Source organism: Lampetra fluviatilis, chromosome 79 (genome assembly GCF_964198595.1).
Source record: "Lampetra fluviatilis chromosome 79, kcLamFluv1.1, whole genome shotgun sequence".
In the NCBI taxonomy this organism is placed as follows: domain Eukaryota; kingdom Metazoa; phylum Chordata; class Hyperoartia; order Petromyzontiformes; family Petromyzontidae; genus Lampetra; species Lampetra fluviatilis.
Window position 1 is genome coordinate 333,312 of NC_136353.1, and position 17,394 is coordinate 350,705.

The 17,394-nt window shown below is 45.0% G+C and overlaps 1 protein-coding gene across 1 annotated transcript in view; it reads left to right on the top strand.

Moving 5' to 3' along the window:
- Positions 1–13,804, top strand: part of LOC144953613 (NACHT, LRR and PYD domains-containing protein 3-like) — a 274,124-nt gene extending 260,320 nt beyond the window's left edge. The window contains exons 4-5 of the mRNA XM_078884202.1: positions 9,837–10,222; positions 12,075–13,804. Of these exons, the coding sequence (XP_078740328.1) occupies positions 9,859–10,222; positions 12,075–13,753 (2,043 nt within the window). The 5' untranslated portion in view covers positions 9,837–9,858 and the 3' untranslated portion in view covers positions 13,754–13,804. The remainder of the gene's footprint in view (positions 1–9,836; positions 10,223–12,074) is intronic.
- Positions 13,805–17,394: the final 3,590 nt, after the last annotated feature.

A 17,394-nucleotide genomic window follows, 5' to 3' on the forward strand; every position in this document is an offset into this window, starting at 1 on the left:
TCTTAAGGCGTAGGAGATAATCTCGTGGGTCTTCGTCTACACGCTGGGTCATCAACTTTGCCGCGTTCAATCCTTCGGATAGTGTGGAGTATTCCCCAAATCTCTTAACTACTGCTCGGCTCAATTGTTTAAAGTCACTCTTCACCCTATTTGGCAGGGAGGCTACCCATGGTCTGGCGGGTTCATGTAGGCTCCTTGATAATAAACATGCCTTTTCTGCTGATTTACCCAGACCCCGGATCTTAGCCTCCTGTTCTACGGTAGCTATGTGAGTGTGTATGTCCCTGTTCTTGTTATGTGGATCGAAATAGGGAATTCTCACGAGTGCTTTGTCCATTAGTTTTAGTGTCTTACTGTTAAAAGTGTGTTGTTCGTCATCAGTGGTGTCGGTTCCTGAGGAGTGCTCCCTTGAGCTACCCTTGTCTCTACTATCACTGTTGTCATGTTTCCCGTGTCTGTGTCGTGATCTCCCTCTGTCCGAGGATTCGTATCTGTCCCGTTGCTTGTGTCTCTTGTTTTCCTTACGTGGGTCTTGTGATTCGTGCTTGTGGGTTGGTGTGCGTGGTCTCTTTGAGCGGTGTCTATGTGGTGAGTGTTTTTGTCCTTGACCTTCATGCTGCCTACTACGTGTGTGGTGCCTGCTAGGTGAGGTGTTGTATTTATGTTTGTCTCGTGCTTCATGGTTATCGGGATTCCTGTTTCTGTCATCTGTGGTGCGGGTGGTTTTGCGTGGGTGATTTTTACGGGTCATGCGTCCCTCTGGTGAGCTCTCACTGTTACCCATGTCGCGTTGATAATGTTTACGTGAGGTGCGTCTCTCTGGTGAGCTGTGTCTGTCATCTGCATCATGTCGGTCATGTTTGCGTGAGGTGTGTTCCTCTGGTGAGCTCTCTCTGTTACCCGTGTCGTGTTGGTCATCGTCAGAGGAGTCAGTGTCAGATGAGCCGTCACCATCACGGTGGCTTTGCTTAACATAACTTTTGTAGTGCCTTTTGCACCTGTAACGTGGGTCAACTTGGCTCGGTGATTTCTGCTTATCCCATGGCTCATGCTTGTGTGATGTGCGTCTCTCCTGTGAGCTCCTGTTACCCGTGTCGTATTGGTCGTATTTGTGCGAGGTGCGTTTCTCTGGTGAGCTGTCTCTGTCATCTGCATCATGTCGGTCATACTTGCGTAGCGTGCGTCTGCCTGGTGTGCTGTTTAGGTCATGTTTCCCGTCTTGCACCAGCTCCGCCCTTTTCCGCCCTATCATTACAGTGTATCCTGATGACTTAGGGTTAATTATTTGTCTCTCTCTAACGTTGGGGTGGTCGGCCTCATGTTTTCCCGTTTGTATTATTATTTCCTCTTCTCTCTCCTCGATTTGCGAGGGTGTTACTTCATCAAAATTGCTTTGCACAGTAGCCATACTCATTGTGGGATCTGGCCCTGGGCTACGTCCACGTGGCTCGGAGTGTGGTAAATTGTTACTCCCGTATGTGTTCTGTGTATCAGCGTCTGGGTGTTTCACTGGTGCATTTAGTGCGGATTCTTTCTCACGAGGGCGTGCAGACTCTTTACCTGCTCCATTAAGGACAGTTTCTCTTGTCTTTCCCTTTCAAATTTTTCCTCATTCCATAATCTTTCTCTGTCTGTCTGTGCGAGGAGGTACGAGTCTACCCTCGCTATTTCTGCAATTTTTACGTCACGTTTGGCTTTGCCACATTTCATCACGTCCTTAAGTAGTTTCCTTCTATGGGCTTTAACATCTTCTGTATGGCACCCCTCCCATATATCTCTCTGCTCCGTCTGCTGGCTAGCAGTCCGTCCAGTACGTTTTAACACAAATTCCCGATATTGTTTTTCCATAGATTCCATCTCCTCCTCAGAGGTCCACTCTGTATCAGTGTTATGCGTTGGTGTGTCAACCTCAGAACGTTGTGGATCCTGCGCCATCTCTATTACGTAGTGTGGTTAATAGACTTAAGAGTGTATCTTAATTCTAACATCTCATGTGCGGCGTGAGTTACTCTAGAATTCCCCTTCAGCGCACATATAAACAATTGTATCACAGGATGCGTCAGTTCAACTCGAGCAAATAATCTCAGCCCAGCTGTCTTTGTTATACTCTGCTACTCTGGTATTTCCCTTCAGAGCGCGTGTATACCCCCGTTTATAATCACAAGGCAACGTTAGTTCACAACACTTTGATTAACACAACAGTGATTCGTTCCTGAATTCATGCACAAACTGTCTGCGAGAAATCCCGGACGAGCCCCCATTATGTTGTATATCTTGGGTATCAAAATTTTGATGTGTTGTATGCGTGCGTGGGTGAAATTATTATGTTGTATATGTGGGTTATGAATATTCAGTGAAAATAATAATAATCAAATGAAATTTGGCCAAATGTGTAATTATCCGGAAATATGTTAATTGATGTAATTATGCACATTTAATTATGCCAATTCGAGAGGTAATCGTAGTAATTATGCGAGTGGGTGTAATTATGATAATGCAAGTCGTTATGATAACCAGACCCCGCCTCGGTGACGAGGGTGGGTTATCGATCGGAATAAGGCAATTAATCGTATGCAGTTATGCAGGTGTGGTGTAAGTATGCAAGATTAACTTAGATTAACTCGGCATCGTTGTCTAGGTTCGTCTCATTCTCGCTTATATTTTTAGGTCCCCGGTTCACCCCGTTATCGCTTTAACATTTACTGAGTATGTATGTGTGTTTATTAAGGTCACCAAGTTCAGATCTCAACGCAGAAGCAGATCTTATGCATAGACTTCAGGAAAGAATCACACAACCACTTCTGTATTAATCAATTTATTACTAATTCAACCTCAACTATGATATAGTATGCGAACTCTCAATCCCGGAACGTCAACACGGCATCAATACAGTATCATCAATGATTATCTGATTTCACTTGACAACGGCACATGGATCCCGCATAACGCGATGGTTGTTAGTGAGAGAGAGAGTCGTTAAAACATGCAAATACTATGCTAAGAAAAACCTTAACTTTAATGAATGATTATACTCAATATTGTTCACGCAGTACCGCCCTCCTTATTGATCATACGCAACACTTATCACGTTGTTAGCACCTTGGGTCACGGGACAGTTGAATATTCTGTAGAGGATACGAGTACGTGCGGCGATTATGACTGAAAGATACTTGAAAGATTATACGGCGATAAAAAAAACACAATCAAAAACAGTTATTATTCTTAAAGGCACCAATCTCAACAGATACATCGGCAGGTTATCTGACAACAGAATGGCTCGGAGTAAGGGCCTGCGACGGTGCTCCTTTTCCGAAGATCGTTATCTTATATCAAATTTACTAATTGGGGACCAGATCACCTGATAAGGATCTGGTGGGCCACCACTCCCCACGTGAGCGTGGCTCGGCGGAAGGAGGTGCCAAGAATCAATTCGTATTGATGGATCTGTTGGGAATTTATGCGATTAAGAGTACAGCCCACTAAATATTAAAGATAAAATTGCGAATACTCTTATAAACGACGGATGGCCATCACTCGGTCTCGAGTGTTTCTTCACAGCCACGGATGGCTTATGGGTTCGAGTGTGTTTGAGTGGTAAGAGTGGTCTTGAATAGTCAATGTTCGGAGTCGGTTCTTTATGTCAAACAGACGCCTGGTGGTCGTGTGGTGAGGGGGCGGTGCGCGTCATACGTATCAGTCGCTCTCCTGTCGCCGTGTTGAATTGGTTTGGATGCCTGTTGATACGCTGTCGTAGTTCGGAACCCGGTCGGTAGGTGGCGCCCACAGCTCGCTCGCAGCGCGCAGTGCTGGGTCGTCGCCTCGTCGCCAAACCGCGATTATCAGCTGCAGCAGAGACCTCCGACTCGGCAGAGGTTGGCCCACGCAGGCCGAGTTGAGCTGTCAAGCGGGTCTTGCCCGCCTGCAGAGGAGATGGGGAGCCGCTTGAGTCGAGCCCCGAGAGCCGGCTGAACTCGGCTGAGTCCCAGACGAGCTGAAGAGTCGAGCCGACCCGTTGGTCGCAGCTCGCTCCTGAGTCGACCCTCCCGGTCGAGCTGAAGATGAGTCGAGCCGACCCGCTGGTCGCAGCTCGCTCCTGAGTCGACCCGCTGGTCGAACTCCTGAGCCGACCCACTGGTCGAACTCGGCTGATGAGTTGACCCTCCTGGTCGAACTGGTTTCCAATGATCAGGGTCCTTTCTTTTATGCCGAAAAATCCCTTTGGGTCCTGCCCACAAGGCGGGGTTTCTTTCGATTTTTGCTGTGTCAGGATCTGTCCGTAGGTAGGTGTGTCCATGTGTGTGTCCGTACGTCCGTGTCCTTGTGTGCATCACCCACGGTATATTCCGTTGTCATACTCCCTCCATAAAATCCATGAGCAAACAATCAGATGTTACAAATTGCCTCGAAATCGTCTCTCTGTCTGGGTGCAATATTATCTCTTGTCTGGCCTTCTTCATGAACCAAAACACAGACGTTACAAATCGTCTCACAGGCGCCTCTGTCCGTGTTGCACGACCTGGAGGGAGGGGCACACTCCCATCCCGCGCTGCGGGGATACAAAGACGGCCGGGATCTCCCTTTCTCTCCGACCCTGGGTTTAACATCGCTCTTTTATCATGTATTTATTCCGACCTGGTGGTGATTTATCCCGCTATCCTGGCTTTTCATAAGTTTTACTTTTGTCTTTTCATGCATAGGCTTATTATTATTAATTTATTTCCGATATCTTAGGTTAAGGGATAAGTTTCTTGATCCTAGGAATTCGTATTCCTTGGTGTCTGCATGGTTATATAAGCGGAATATAGTTGACGGTGAATAGCGTTAACATTGATGTTATGTACGATATTATGTATTGTGATGTCTTTAACTTAACTTGTTGGTCAGGGCTTTACTGACATGAAGTTGCATTTCATAGCCTCGCAGTCTTTGCCTCACTCTGTCTCTGCTCGCCGTTGTTGTTGCTGTCCAGCTGACGCCGTTAATTCAAGGCCTCATTAATTTCCGTCACTCCTTGTAGGTGAGGGCGGTTGAACCTTGGAGTCAGTTCTGGTTTTTGTCTGCTTGCTTCTTCTGATGTCCCCTGACCCCGGGAGTTATTATTTCTACTTTTATGGCCTGTCGAAGCCCGACTCGCTGTTGCTGGGCTGGTGGGTCGCTGGGTTGGTGTGTTCCCGGCTTTTTTTGCTTACGTTTGCAGTTCGCCGTGCTCTTAATTTCCTTCCCTCTTCAACCTTATATCGACTATTCGCTCCTGTCTGGGTGCGATTCAATTTTGACTTAGGAAGGTTCTGATTGTCATATGCTTTGGGTCGAGTTGTATATTAAAGTATGGAAATAACATTTCATATTGACTTAATGATGGTGATGGTTCAGTAGGCGTAACTTGTGGCCTGGTTTAATTGGAGTGGGTGTGAATATCAATAACTTTAGCCTATCCTGTTGTTAAATTCCGACTTTAACGTTACTTTAATAGCAATACAGAATAATTGAGCTTTTCGTCTTAACTAGGCGAACGCGAACTTCTGGTGACCCCTGCAGCCTTGCTATTCAGCTGAGTCTGCATCCTTGAGATATACAACGCTCTTATTCGTCTCACTGTGGCCATCCAACCTTCTGCTCTGGGAGTGTTATTCTTAATTTCAGGTCAAAGGCCCCCTCACGTTCAGACGCGCAGGTTGTTTAAATCAGCTCCCTCCCCTGTGTACACAACCTTGAGCTGACCCACTTCGTTTGACCACTCACCCTGGATTTATCTTTCCTTGAGGCAAGGTTGCAAATTCTGTCATCCCAGCCCTCCTCCAGTTCATCACTTAACAACACCTGGTGTTTTGCAGTTTGCTGCGCTTTGGGGTGTTTTCATTCATTATATATCAAGTAAAAAGATAATATATAAAAATATCAAGTTTGGAAGAAGGCTTAGGATACAACAACGCGGCGGCGAGCAGCAGCTCTGCCAGACGGGAGTGCGCCTCGCGGAGCACGGCATCGGTCCCCAGTCGCTCGCCCGGTGCCGTCGGCGGATCCTGCAGCGTGGGCAATTCTTCATCCTCACCCCCCGATGCCAGCTGGCCCGAGTCGTCAAGGTTGTCCCCGCGGTCAATCCCGTGGGTCCGATGAGTCCTCCTTGTATCCATGCTTGGAAGATTGTTTCACTTCTGACGCCAGTTGAAGTATGGGAAATGACGGCAGGAAACTTCTTGATGGGTAACACACTTTTTATTAAATCTCAACTTGTCACGATACAACGGGTGGTCTCTATTCTTCCGACTACTGTCTCGATACACCGTGTGGTCTCTGTTCCTCCGACTACACACTCCACTTGACTCGTGTAGACCCTATACCTCTGGCTACACACTCTTCCCTTAACTCGTGTAGACCCTATGCCTCTGGCTACACACTCTTCACTTAGCTCGTGTAGACCCTATGCCTCTGGCTACACAGACTGCATGCTTACACTGCACTCCGCCTCTGGCTACACAGAGTCCCGGTCCCTACAGGACAGCGGGACTAGGTACCGCAGGCCCTATCTCTTCCTCTCCGTCTTCAGTCTTCGCTGGTTACATCTCTCCCCGTGCGCCTGTGTGCATCCCCTTATATATCCCTGCTCCCAGGAGACGGAGCGGATGCGGACCTCGACGTGAGCATCGCTCCTTGGTTAACCAATCACGACGCGCTATTTCTACGATCCCTTTTCCCCAGCGCGTGTTACCACTACCCAACCAATCACGCCGCGCTGCCACCCGATCACTCCCTCTCAAGCGCGTCACCGGCACACAGCCAATCACAACCACATAACCCCCGACCCCGCGCTGACCCCTGATCCCTCACCGTCAGCGCGCGTCACCAACACCCACAGCCAATCACTACGCGCTGGCACGCGATCCCTATCCCAGCGCGTATCACCACTACACGTGTGAATCAAATACATGATCGCCCTCACCATCTTCAAGATTCTCCCTGGACTTGCTCTCCTGCCTGCCTCTCTCTCCCTCTCATGCGGCACCGTGGTGGAGAGATGTTATTTCCCTCGCCTTATATGCAGGATGTCGTGGGTTCGGTCCCGACCCTGATGCCTGTTGTTTATTTGGAGTTTGCAGTTCTCCCTTTGGTCGCATTGATTTTTGTTCGGGTCCTCCGGGTTTTCCCTCCATATTTGGAAGCATGCGTTGAAATTATTTCGCTGCTATAAATTTCCACGTGTTAAGCCACTTCGTTGGGCTATCATTTGTTGCCAGGTCGCTTCTCAAAAAGAGCTGAATAGCTCAGTGGGCTTTACCTGATAAAAAAAACAATAGTCACTTTACTCCACCCCTCTCACCATGTTCTCTCCTCTATCGCCTCTCTCATCGCTCTCTACTCCCCTGCATCCTCTCCACCCAGCAACAAAGGGAGCTTTTATTCAACATTAACTCATTAGAAGGCCACGTATTCCCTCCTTCTGGCACAATTCTCTGAGACTGTCTCTCTAGCCATCCACCCACTTCTATGTCCATCACTGTCTGTTAGCCCGGTGAGCTTCGTCGCGCCAATACAATTTTAAGTAAATTTCATGTGCCTGCAATGCAATTTGGCCAATCTCCTGGCACTGGGAAACCGTGGGACATCCCCACTAGGGGCCCCTTGGGTAAAAACCCATGGTACCAGGTGACCCCCCCACGAGACCCTACGTGCGTGCATGTGTGTGTTTAGTGGGGGTGTGCGTGCGTTCGTGTGGAGGGGTGCGAGGGGGTGGCAGCGCTGGCGGAGTTGCTCCATTGCTGTCAAAAAACTATATGGGAGATTTTTCTCGTTTGTATCTGTGTATCTTTGCATGCATAGCCTATGTGTGTGTGTGTGGCGAGCCATGCTGCACCACAAACTCGGCCACAGTTATCAATAGCACATGAGCTCTACACTGGTTTTGGGTCCTCTAGGTTGAGTGCATTAAATGAGTGTCTGATACAATGGGTAATCAGCAGAATATATGAAACAAACGTGGCCAGGTGTGGTGCTGGCCATTTTTAACTCCCTTTGCCATGGCGGCCTTCAAAGGGGCTCAATAACAGCACTTGCCCCACCAGTCTGTGGAGCTACATGGGGGATGTCTGTGTTGGAGCTCGAGCTGTAGGCGTAGAAGACGCGCGGCCATTGATCCTCTAGGGAGCGCGCGTCTGCTGTGTGTAGTGTGGAGCTGCACGAGAGTGAAGCCAATATAGTTGTTGTGCCTTGGACGTAAACATCAATGGATGTCCATTTGCCAGTTGTAATTTTTTTAATTAGTCTTGTGGAGATGTGTGCTGTATGACAGAAAAAGTGACTGAGCCCACGCCCTCACCCATTACAGTGTCTCCTCGTACTATTCTACTGCTCAGCAAATCATATGTACAATACGTTAGTATATGTGAGGTGAGGAGGAAGGACAACAAACTAAATGCAAAACGCACTTCTAAAGAAATGACTTTCAATCAAGTGCATCGCCCTAGTGGCTTCCAAATATCATAAAAAAGAGAATTCCAGATGGCAGCAGAAGCGCATCTGAAAGCGCGCCATGCAAAAAACTGTAGGCCACCGTGTGCTCCCTGCTGCCAAAGAACACAATTTGATCAAGCTGTCTCTACTCGTTACAAGAACATTTGCTAATGTTGCAAAAAAATGGGTTAAAATTCAAATTGCTTGTTATCGCGCCTTCTCGTAGAAAAAACGCTGGTTGGTTAAGTCAGACAGGCCTGTATATGTACAGTTTATATATTTAGTTTGCAGCAGTGCAATACACACAGCTCAATACACAAAGAGTTAAATGTATAAATATCTCAAACTAAAGAATGGGTCACTTGTGTTTACAGACATGATGTACAAAACTCGTTATAGTCTCATGCTCTGTATGCTGTTGTAAATTACTGTGGTGCATGCTCACTGATCAGATGCTTCATTATTATTGATATAAATTTTTAATGTTAAATTAAGGATTTTTTTCATTAAATTCATACATAAAACAAATAGGGAGGTGTTCATCCAGCGATAGAGAGACAATGGCTTCTGATGATGGTGTAACGTGCCGTTCATTTTGGAGAACTCCTAAGAGACATTGTAAGTGGAGATTTAAATTTATAGGAAGGAGGCTGCACAGACACTGGACCACTGCTGTCCTGGATGAGTGATTTATTTAACATAATGAACATCACAGTAACACTGACGCTTACTCATGTGTGTACTTTAAGTTTTGGCTTCCCCATTAAATTCCGTGCAGGGTATGTGACGTCATACCACTGATAGACAACCTCAGAGCGCCCTCTACCCACATATTTATAGCATGGGAGTGCCCACTACATAGGGACCACCCAAGATAAAACCTGGCTCCCACCCTCTGCCGTTCCACCTCCATCATAATCGTCACTCAACTAGAGGTGATGCTATCCCGATCATTGCACATTACAGCGCAATTCCCCGTCTGCGTAGCATCACGGTGGTCGAGGCAGTGAGCGCGGGGTGTCACGCCGCTGCTTAATCTGCTAAACCTGTGGTGTTTTATATTAGGTTTACATTTAATATGTTTTGTCTTAATGTTGTGTTGATATGAATGTTCATATGCTTGCACTGAAGAGTGTTTTGAGATTCCTAAGGTGTTTCGATGCTATTTAATGCATTTACATAAATTCCAATTACATTTTAAGCTTACAGTACCATTTAAATAACGTTATGTATTCATAATCAAATACCTAAAGTCAAAGTTCTACCTAACCGAGACGAAACTATTTTTGGTATAAGCATTTTAATATTATAATTATTATCTTCCCGTACTTGGCTAAAATTACACGACTGCTTACAGGTAACACGTGGTTTGTTTTCATTTTCTTCAGGTGACTCCATGCATTTTTCGTGATGGCATCAAAAGATCCTGCATATGAGATCATTAGAACCAACAAAGTGAAACTCCTGCAATGTCTCCGAGTGCAGTCATCAGAAGTGCTTGACCATTCACAGCAAGCAGGGATAGTCCTGTACAGTGAATACGCGTCCCTCAAAAGCGAGAATGACCCCATTGCGCGAACACGGCACCTGGTTGACCTGGTGCTCAACAAGGGAGAAGATGTCTGCATGAGATTCCTTAAAGACGTGCTGGTGCCACTGAGATCCGAGATCTCTCTTTTGGATCAGTGGATATCACAGCATGAGCAGCAGCTCAACGTGATGGGTGTCGATCTGAGCATAACTGCGGGTAAAGCCATCCCTGGAGCAGCTTCTCGTGAGTGATGCTAAACTTCACATATCCATTCGCATGTCTCTGGCAAGTTTAAGTGAAGGAATTGCTTTGAACTGATATGAACTGCCATTTGATATTTGCCAACTGCACCACTCTTGCATGACAACATCCCTCTCAGGAGGAGGACATTAATATTCCATTCCATAGCAGTGTATGTACAAGCGATCAGCAATTTGGAGGAAAAGATGGATGGATAATAGAAATGTGTGTCAGTATCAAAACATTACATCCACACTGGACCCCAACATTCCTGAATTTCTGTATTTTCCTACACCTCCCTTTCTTTGCAAAAGACTTAAACATGGTGATTTTCTCCTGCCTCTTCAGACAAAAACATAGTCTTTAAGCTGCAAGAATATAATGAGCTATGAAGCTCTCTTTCAAGTGTCAATCCCAAGATGGTTGGCCATGGCAGCAAACCCATCAGCTGCCATGTTCTCCATGACTTCGTACAATCTGGATTCCACCAAGGCCATGTCATTGAAACTGTTGCTCTATGCAGAGTGAATGACCACCTCTCTTAAACTATGGAAGCTGCTTCTAGTTCTTGACTTTTGGGCAGCTCTGGATACCACACACCACTCCATCCTCTTGAATCGGCATGGCTACGCAGGCATCTCTCACACACTTCCCTACTGCTTCTGCTTCACCCTCTAAAAGTGAGCCCTATTTTTCCAATCAAGGACTGCCTTTCATTCAGAAGCCCCAATTCTATGGTGTTCCACATGACTCCATCCGTGGCTATCTGCTCTTGGCACAATGTCTCCTCCCGGTAGAAAAAAATATCCTAACTTGTATTATCGACTATTACTGCTATTTCAAATGACACCCAGCGTTTTATTGGCATTGACTCGTAAAGCTGAACCTACTCTCTCCTCCACACCCTGACTCGGATTTGTTATAATTTCCTCCAGATTAAACGTCAAACTTGTAGCCCTCGTCATTTTTAAAAAAAGTCCACGTGAATTAATGACCCCGATTATTTGATTCCTGAGTGATTAAAATAACATCAGATACAGAGGGATCACGGTACTTATGGTCAACATTGCCCAAGTGGTGAGCCACTGGGTTCAATGTTTCCTTGAAAAGCTGATGGAAGTTGTTGAGCAAATTTGTCATAGGAAATCGCCACTCTCCCCAAAGTAGTGGATGCCACAGTGGTTGCTGATGATGCAGTCGCCAGATTAGTTGAAATTTAAGTGAACCTACGATGCATCACGTGGGATGCTACGCGTTATGTGATTCATGTGGCTGTTGTTGTGGCGGTGCAAGCGCTGCATCTTCTCTGCCTGCAGAGGACCATGCCTGGTGTACTGAACTCCACCACAGTGTAGCCCCCGTGCTACGTGTTGTAGGCCAGCTTGAGATGGGAGAGGAAACAGCCCAAATACCAGTGAAATATAAAAAGTAAAATTCAACATCCTAAACAACACAAATCAATAATTGTAGGACAAGGAAGCAGTGAATTTTAGACACAGATTGATAAAATTAGTTTGTGATGATGCTGATGTACATCGTAATGCTAAATGTGGTGCTTCTATCTTTTTCACAGGCAAAACAAAGAAGACAAGTGGTGGGAAAATTTTTGTCAAGATAAAAAATATATTTTACAAAGGTATAGTGCTTATAAAAATTGCATATGTAGAATACACAACGGGAAAACTTCCACACAGTAATTCGTGATGTACATGATGTTGCTGCATTATCCATGGTGAACGAATTTGCTACGCTTTTTTTATTATGTAGTTTATTTTAAAGATATTTGTTTGCTATAGGAATGTTTTTTGTGTAAATGAAACTAATTTGTTTGTTAATAGATTTCTGTTTTATTTAGATAACCCTGGTGATGATTACAGAGAATTCTTGCTGAAGCTGACATCATTAACACGAGACTACAACGCACGACCTGGAGAACCTGCAGTGTTTTTGCTGGAGAGGATGGTGAAGCCAATTCTGGTTCTCTACTACCGCCAACAAGAAACCAAGGAGCACGAGTTACTAGCGAGAGGCAAGCAGCACGAGGAGCTGATAAAGAGAGCACAGAGAGAAGGGATGACTTACAAGAAGCTCTTTGATCCCATTGGGAAAAAAAAACACCCCCGACTGGTTATTGTAGTGGGGATTCCAGGCAGCGGTAAAACCATGTTGAGCAAATTCATTGTGCACAGCCTGCTGTCAGGTGAGAGAGTGTTTGCACAACGCTTTGAGCACATTGTTCTCATAACGTTCAGAGAGATAAATGATGTTGGAGAGGTGTCACTCACAGAGCTGTTTTCTGTGCTGCACTCATGTTTGGGAAACAAAGCGGATGAGGTTTTCGCAAACCAAGAGAGAACCCTTTTTGTTATGGATGGATTGGACGAGTTTGGGAAGGGCCTTCACTATGCCAATGCTTGCACTGATCCACGGAAGAAAGCAAGAGTAGAAGCCATCATTGCTGCCCTAGTGAGTGGAAGTCTCTTGCCCAAGGCCTCGGTCTTGATAACGACCAGACCCATTGCCATGGAGAAGCTGAGGGAAGTGAATGTTGATCGAGCTGTTGAAATCACTGGGTTTTCCAACAAAGATAAAATAGCATTCTTTAACAAATTTTACCAAGATAGGAGTCTAGCAGAAAGGGCACTCAAGCTCCTGCAGGAAAATGAAACGGTGAATACATTGTCCCAGAACCCTTCATTCTGCCATATAGCAGCCATTACACTGAAGGAACATTTACAAAAGTCTGATCATTCTGAGATAATCCTCAAATCAATGACTGACCTCTTCACACAATACGTCTTTGGGCTCATGGAACACCATGGACGTGGCAGCCGTGCAGCCAAGGGAATCGTATCATCTCTTGCCAATATGGCTCTGAAGGGGGTTCAACAAAATATCCAGATGTTTAGCCAAAAAGATCTAGAAGAGTGTGTTGTTAGTTCTTATGAACTCGGAAGTACATTCATCAACAAAGTGTTCACATGTGAGGGCATACAACCAGGGAGTTGTTATTCATTTTCACACTTGACAATGCAGGAATTCTTTGCAGCAATAGCCGTGCATCTGTCCGATTCAACACGGCCAGTGAGTGACGTCATCAAGGCTATTGAGGACAGCAAAGATGGAAGGTTTGATGTGTTTCAGAGGTTTTTTTGTGGACTCGCATCAAGCACTCCATGGAAGTTCTTTGAGCGTATTTTAGATCCTCCATCTGCAGATTCTCAAAAGGAAATAATCGAGTGGCTCAATCGCAGCATGGAGACTCAGAAGTCTAACAAACACAGGCTCATCAGTCTCCTGCACTGCGTGCACGAGCTGCACGACAGCAAGTCCCTGAGTGATGCCACTCGGTCCGTGACTATGATAGACCTGTCACACACAAGGCTGTCCCTGCCAGACTGCGCTGCCATCTCCTGGATCCTGCTGCATCGAGAGGAACCTGTGGAGAAATTCGACCTGTCAGGCTGCGGCATCGGCACCGAGGAAATGAAGAGGCTTCAGCCTGGACTGCATAGATGTAAAGAGCTAGTGTAAGACTGGCACACCTCGCATTCACTACTTCACAAATTGTGTGTGTGCGTGTATGATATCAACTTGATCAAATGACTACCAGGTGCAGTGTGTAAAACATCACTACTCGGGAGACAAAAGCGGTCGGGCATGATGATGGCCACCCACCCTGTCATATGCCATGCCGGCCTTCATAGGTGCTCCCTAACAGCACTTTCCCCAGCAGTCTGTTAAGGCTATACGGCAGATCTTTGTTTATTACACTCCTCGCTTAGTAACTGTGCGCTCACAGAGTGTAATGTAACCCCATACTGAAATAAACACTCGCTCTTGCATATCCCAAGCATGAATATAACTTTTGACAAATTCTTCCCCTTGCCACTGCCATCATTGTCCTCACTCCTCACTTCACTCTTCTCTCAGCACTCCACGCTCACCCCTCCCCTTATACCTCCCATTAACCCCCAAACCTGCTCCTGACTTCACTTTTCCCATAACCCATCCCCCACTCTTGCCCATCCCTTCACTCTTCTCCCCCCATACTCACGCCCACTCATCCATTGAGGGATAATGTTTGGTGAGTGAGTGCGTGCCTGCTTGAGTTGGTGGGTGACTTGGTTGATGGATCGATGAGTATGTTGAGTTAGGTGAGGATGTGAGTGAGTTGGTGAATTAGTGAATTAGTGTGTGAGTGGGTTGGTGAATGAGTGAATTAGTGTGAATGGGTGAGTAAATGTATAGTAAGTAGGTGGGTCCACGGTGAATTCTGCACTCGCTGTACATTAAAGTATAAAAGGAAGAAAAGTTATGCATATGCATGGCTGCATTAACGCTTTCTATCATCTTCAGCAACATTTAATTAGCGATAATGATAGCTCTCACACTAGGTGCAGGAAGTGAGGTGACCGTCCGCCAAACTGAAAAAATGGAGCCCTGATAGCGGCTCTGCAGTGGAGAGTGAGGGTAAAGGTGTGATCCACGTGGCCGATTCAAGCCCCCTGGTTCACAGTGGATCATGGTCAGTAATGGTGCCCCACTACAGAGACAGCTCATACGTAATGGGTGTCAATCTTAGTTGTAAAGCATTAGAAGAGACAAAGATCCCCCAAGTAGGCCATACAAACTGTTTGGGAAAGTGAAGCCAGTGACAGAGAACAAGCACACACTACTAACCTGCACTTTAGAGCACAAAGACAATCTCCCCGTGGGGCTTGCATACACTTTTGAGGCAAGTGCTAATCGCACTTCCCTGACCAGCACCGTCCTTGGCTGTCTTTCTCTCCCCATTGCTGATGTTTACACACCATACCAGGTACTCATTTAAGGCTGAGTCACCTTAGGGGAGTTCCAGGACCAAATTGTTTATCACTCATCACTGATGCCGTTTCCAGATATTAAACCCAGGTCACTTCGTTCGTAATGGAATGTGCCAACGACTTTCCCACCATTCCCATAAACGCATAAAAATACGATGAAAGACACTCGTATATACACACAGACATGTACACACACAAACTTACACATAGTGTACATATAAACTCACACACTCCTACACATGTACATGCAGGTCTTGGGGGTTATTTGACCATACATCACTCTTGTCAGTGTGGGTTGGTTTAGAGCATAGATGAATGTTGTTCCATTGCCATAACGCAGCTCCGTAGGCTACAACACCTGTTGTTATGCATGTTAGTCACGGGTAGAAGCACTATCCAGGCTCAATTTTATTTAGATTTTCAGATTTTTGAGATCTTACATGTACACTAAAATGCACACTCACATGTACATATACACTAACCATACACACTAATACTTGCACATTACTACACACTCACACACGCTTATACACACCCCATTTTTGAGTCCGCAGTTTTGATGTTACAGTATTTTTTTACATTAAAATAAATGCAAGCACTCTTCATATAATAAGGATTGACATTAAGGTGCAATTCATCCAGTGATCTGAGTGCACCATGGGCAAAATTAGTTAATACACACATGTATGTGCAGGCAGTCCCCGGTTTACGGAAATCCGAATTTAGGGAAATGCTCACATAAATCATGTAAAAAAAAAAATCAGTGTGTGGAAATGTTCGCGTTGAGGTTGCGGATGTCTACTGCGAAGCGAGGCTTAAGCCCCGCCTCAACCAAAATACCGTCTGCACCGAGCTTCACAAGGATTAAAGTAAATGTCATTTTTATAGCATTACATTTTTATTTTCCTTTTGTAGCATTACGTAATTGTTTGTTTTCTATGCTTAGAACTATATATTTTCCCATGTTCTATTGCTAGTTTTCATTTTAAGTTGATTTCACGAGTTATTTACTTTAGTTGCTGTGTGTATGTAGGTGTGTAGACGAGGTCTGGCAAAAAAACACCCTTATAAACACAAACACGTTTCAGATTATAAAAATACAGTGCAGTATAAATGAATGAATAATTGTGAGTAAACTGATATTTGTGAATGCCACCTATTATATATAAGGTGTATAACACAAGCATTAAACAATGAGCAGCTTTGCTCGTGAACGTGTGTGCTGTGGTCATGTTCACCACCATTGTGAGTGTCCCTCACTCACCGCGTGTTCGACTCCGCGGTTCCCGTGGGCTCAGTGAGTCAGCGCTGTCCCTTCTCCCGTCCACGCGGGTTTAGGCTGACTTACAACGAGATCGGAGACAGCGGACTCCGACTTTTAGCGGACGGGATGTTGGGGAGAGAAGGGAGTTTGGAGACGTTAAGGTGAGTAATGTCTTGATGCACTCACACTTATATAAGTACACCTAAACAAATATATACACACATACAGACACAAAGATACTCAGTATAGCATAGTAATGTTGTATTTTAATGTTGATTTTAACTTTATTTTGTATGCTGTCATCAATTAACTTATTAGCCACACTTATTACAGTACTTTTAACCACTATTAAATAACAATGCAATTACAATTGTCACATTACCTACTCTTACCAATGATATTGTTTTAAACTATATTATGTTAATATAGTAGGTCATCGATTATATTATCCACCGGCTTCGGAGGGAAAGAGGTACTGGATTTTTTAAAAACCCAGTTAATTGCATCATTTAAAATAGCAGATTTTTGCCCATTTTTGAATAATATGTTTATAGGTGTTCTGTATATATGTAGTGTTTAAAATAGTTTGCGATGTGAAAATCGCTTAAATAAATATACAAAGACAATAAATATCCTGCTGTAAAAAGTGACTGTATTTACTGTACCGCACTCACCACCCCAATATCGACGACTTTGCATGGGGTGATGTGCATACTAGGATCTTGTCAACAACTTGTGTTTGACAACAACCTGTGTTTGACAACAACAACTTGTGTTTGACAACAACAACTTGTGTTTGACAACAACAACTTGTCTTTGACAACAACAACTTGTGTTTGACAACAACAACTTGTGTTTGACAACAACAACTTGTGTTTGACAATCGTCTGACTCATGCAGCCTTCAGATCGGTGCGCTGGCGAACGCCGAATTGCACACAATTTTCACCAGATCATACTGTATGTTTTCTGCTTCTATTAATGTAGTTATTAGTCATGAAAAATGTATATACGTTCAACATTTCATCGTTTAAGTTGTATGTAGTGTGTAATGTACTGTGTATAGTATTTGACACTGAAATAAAG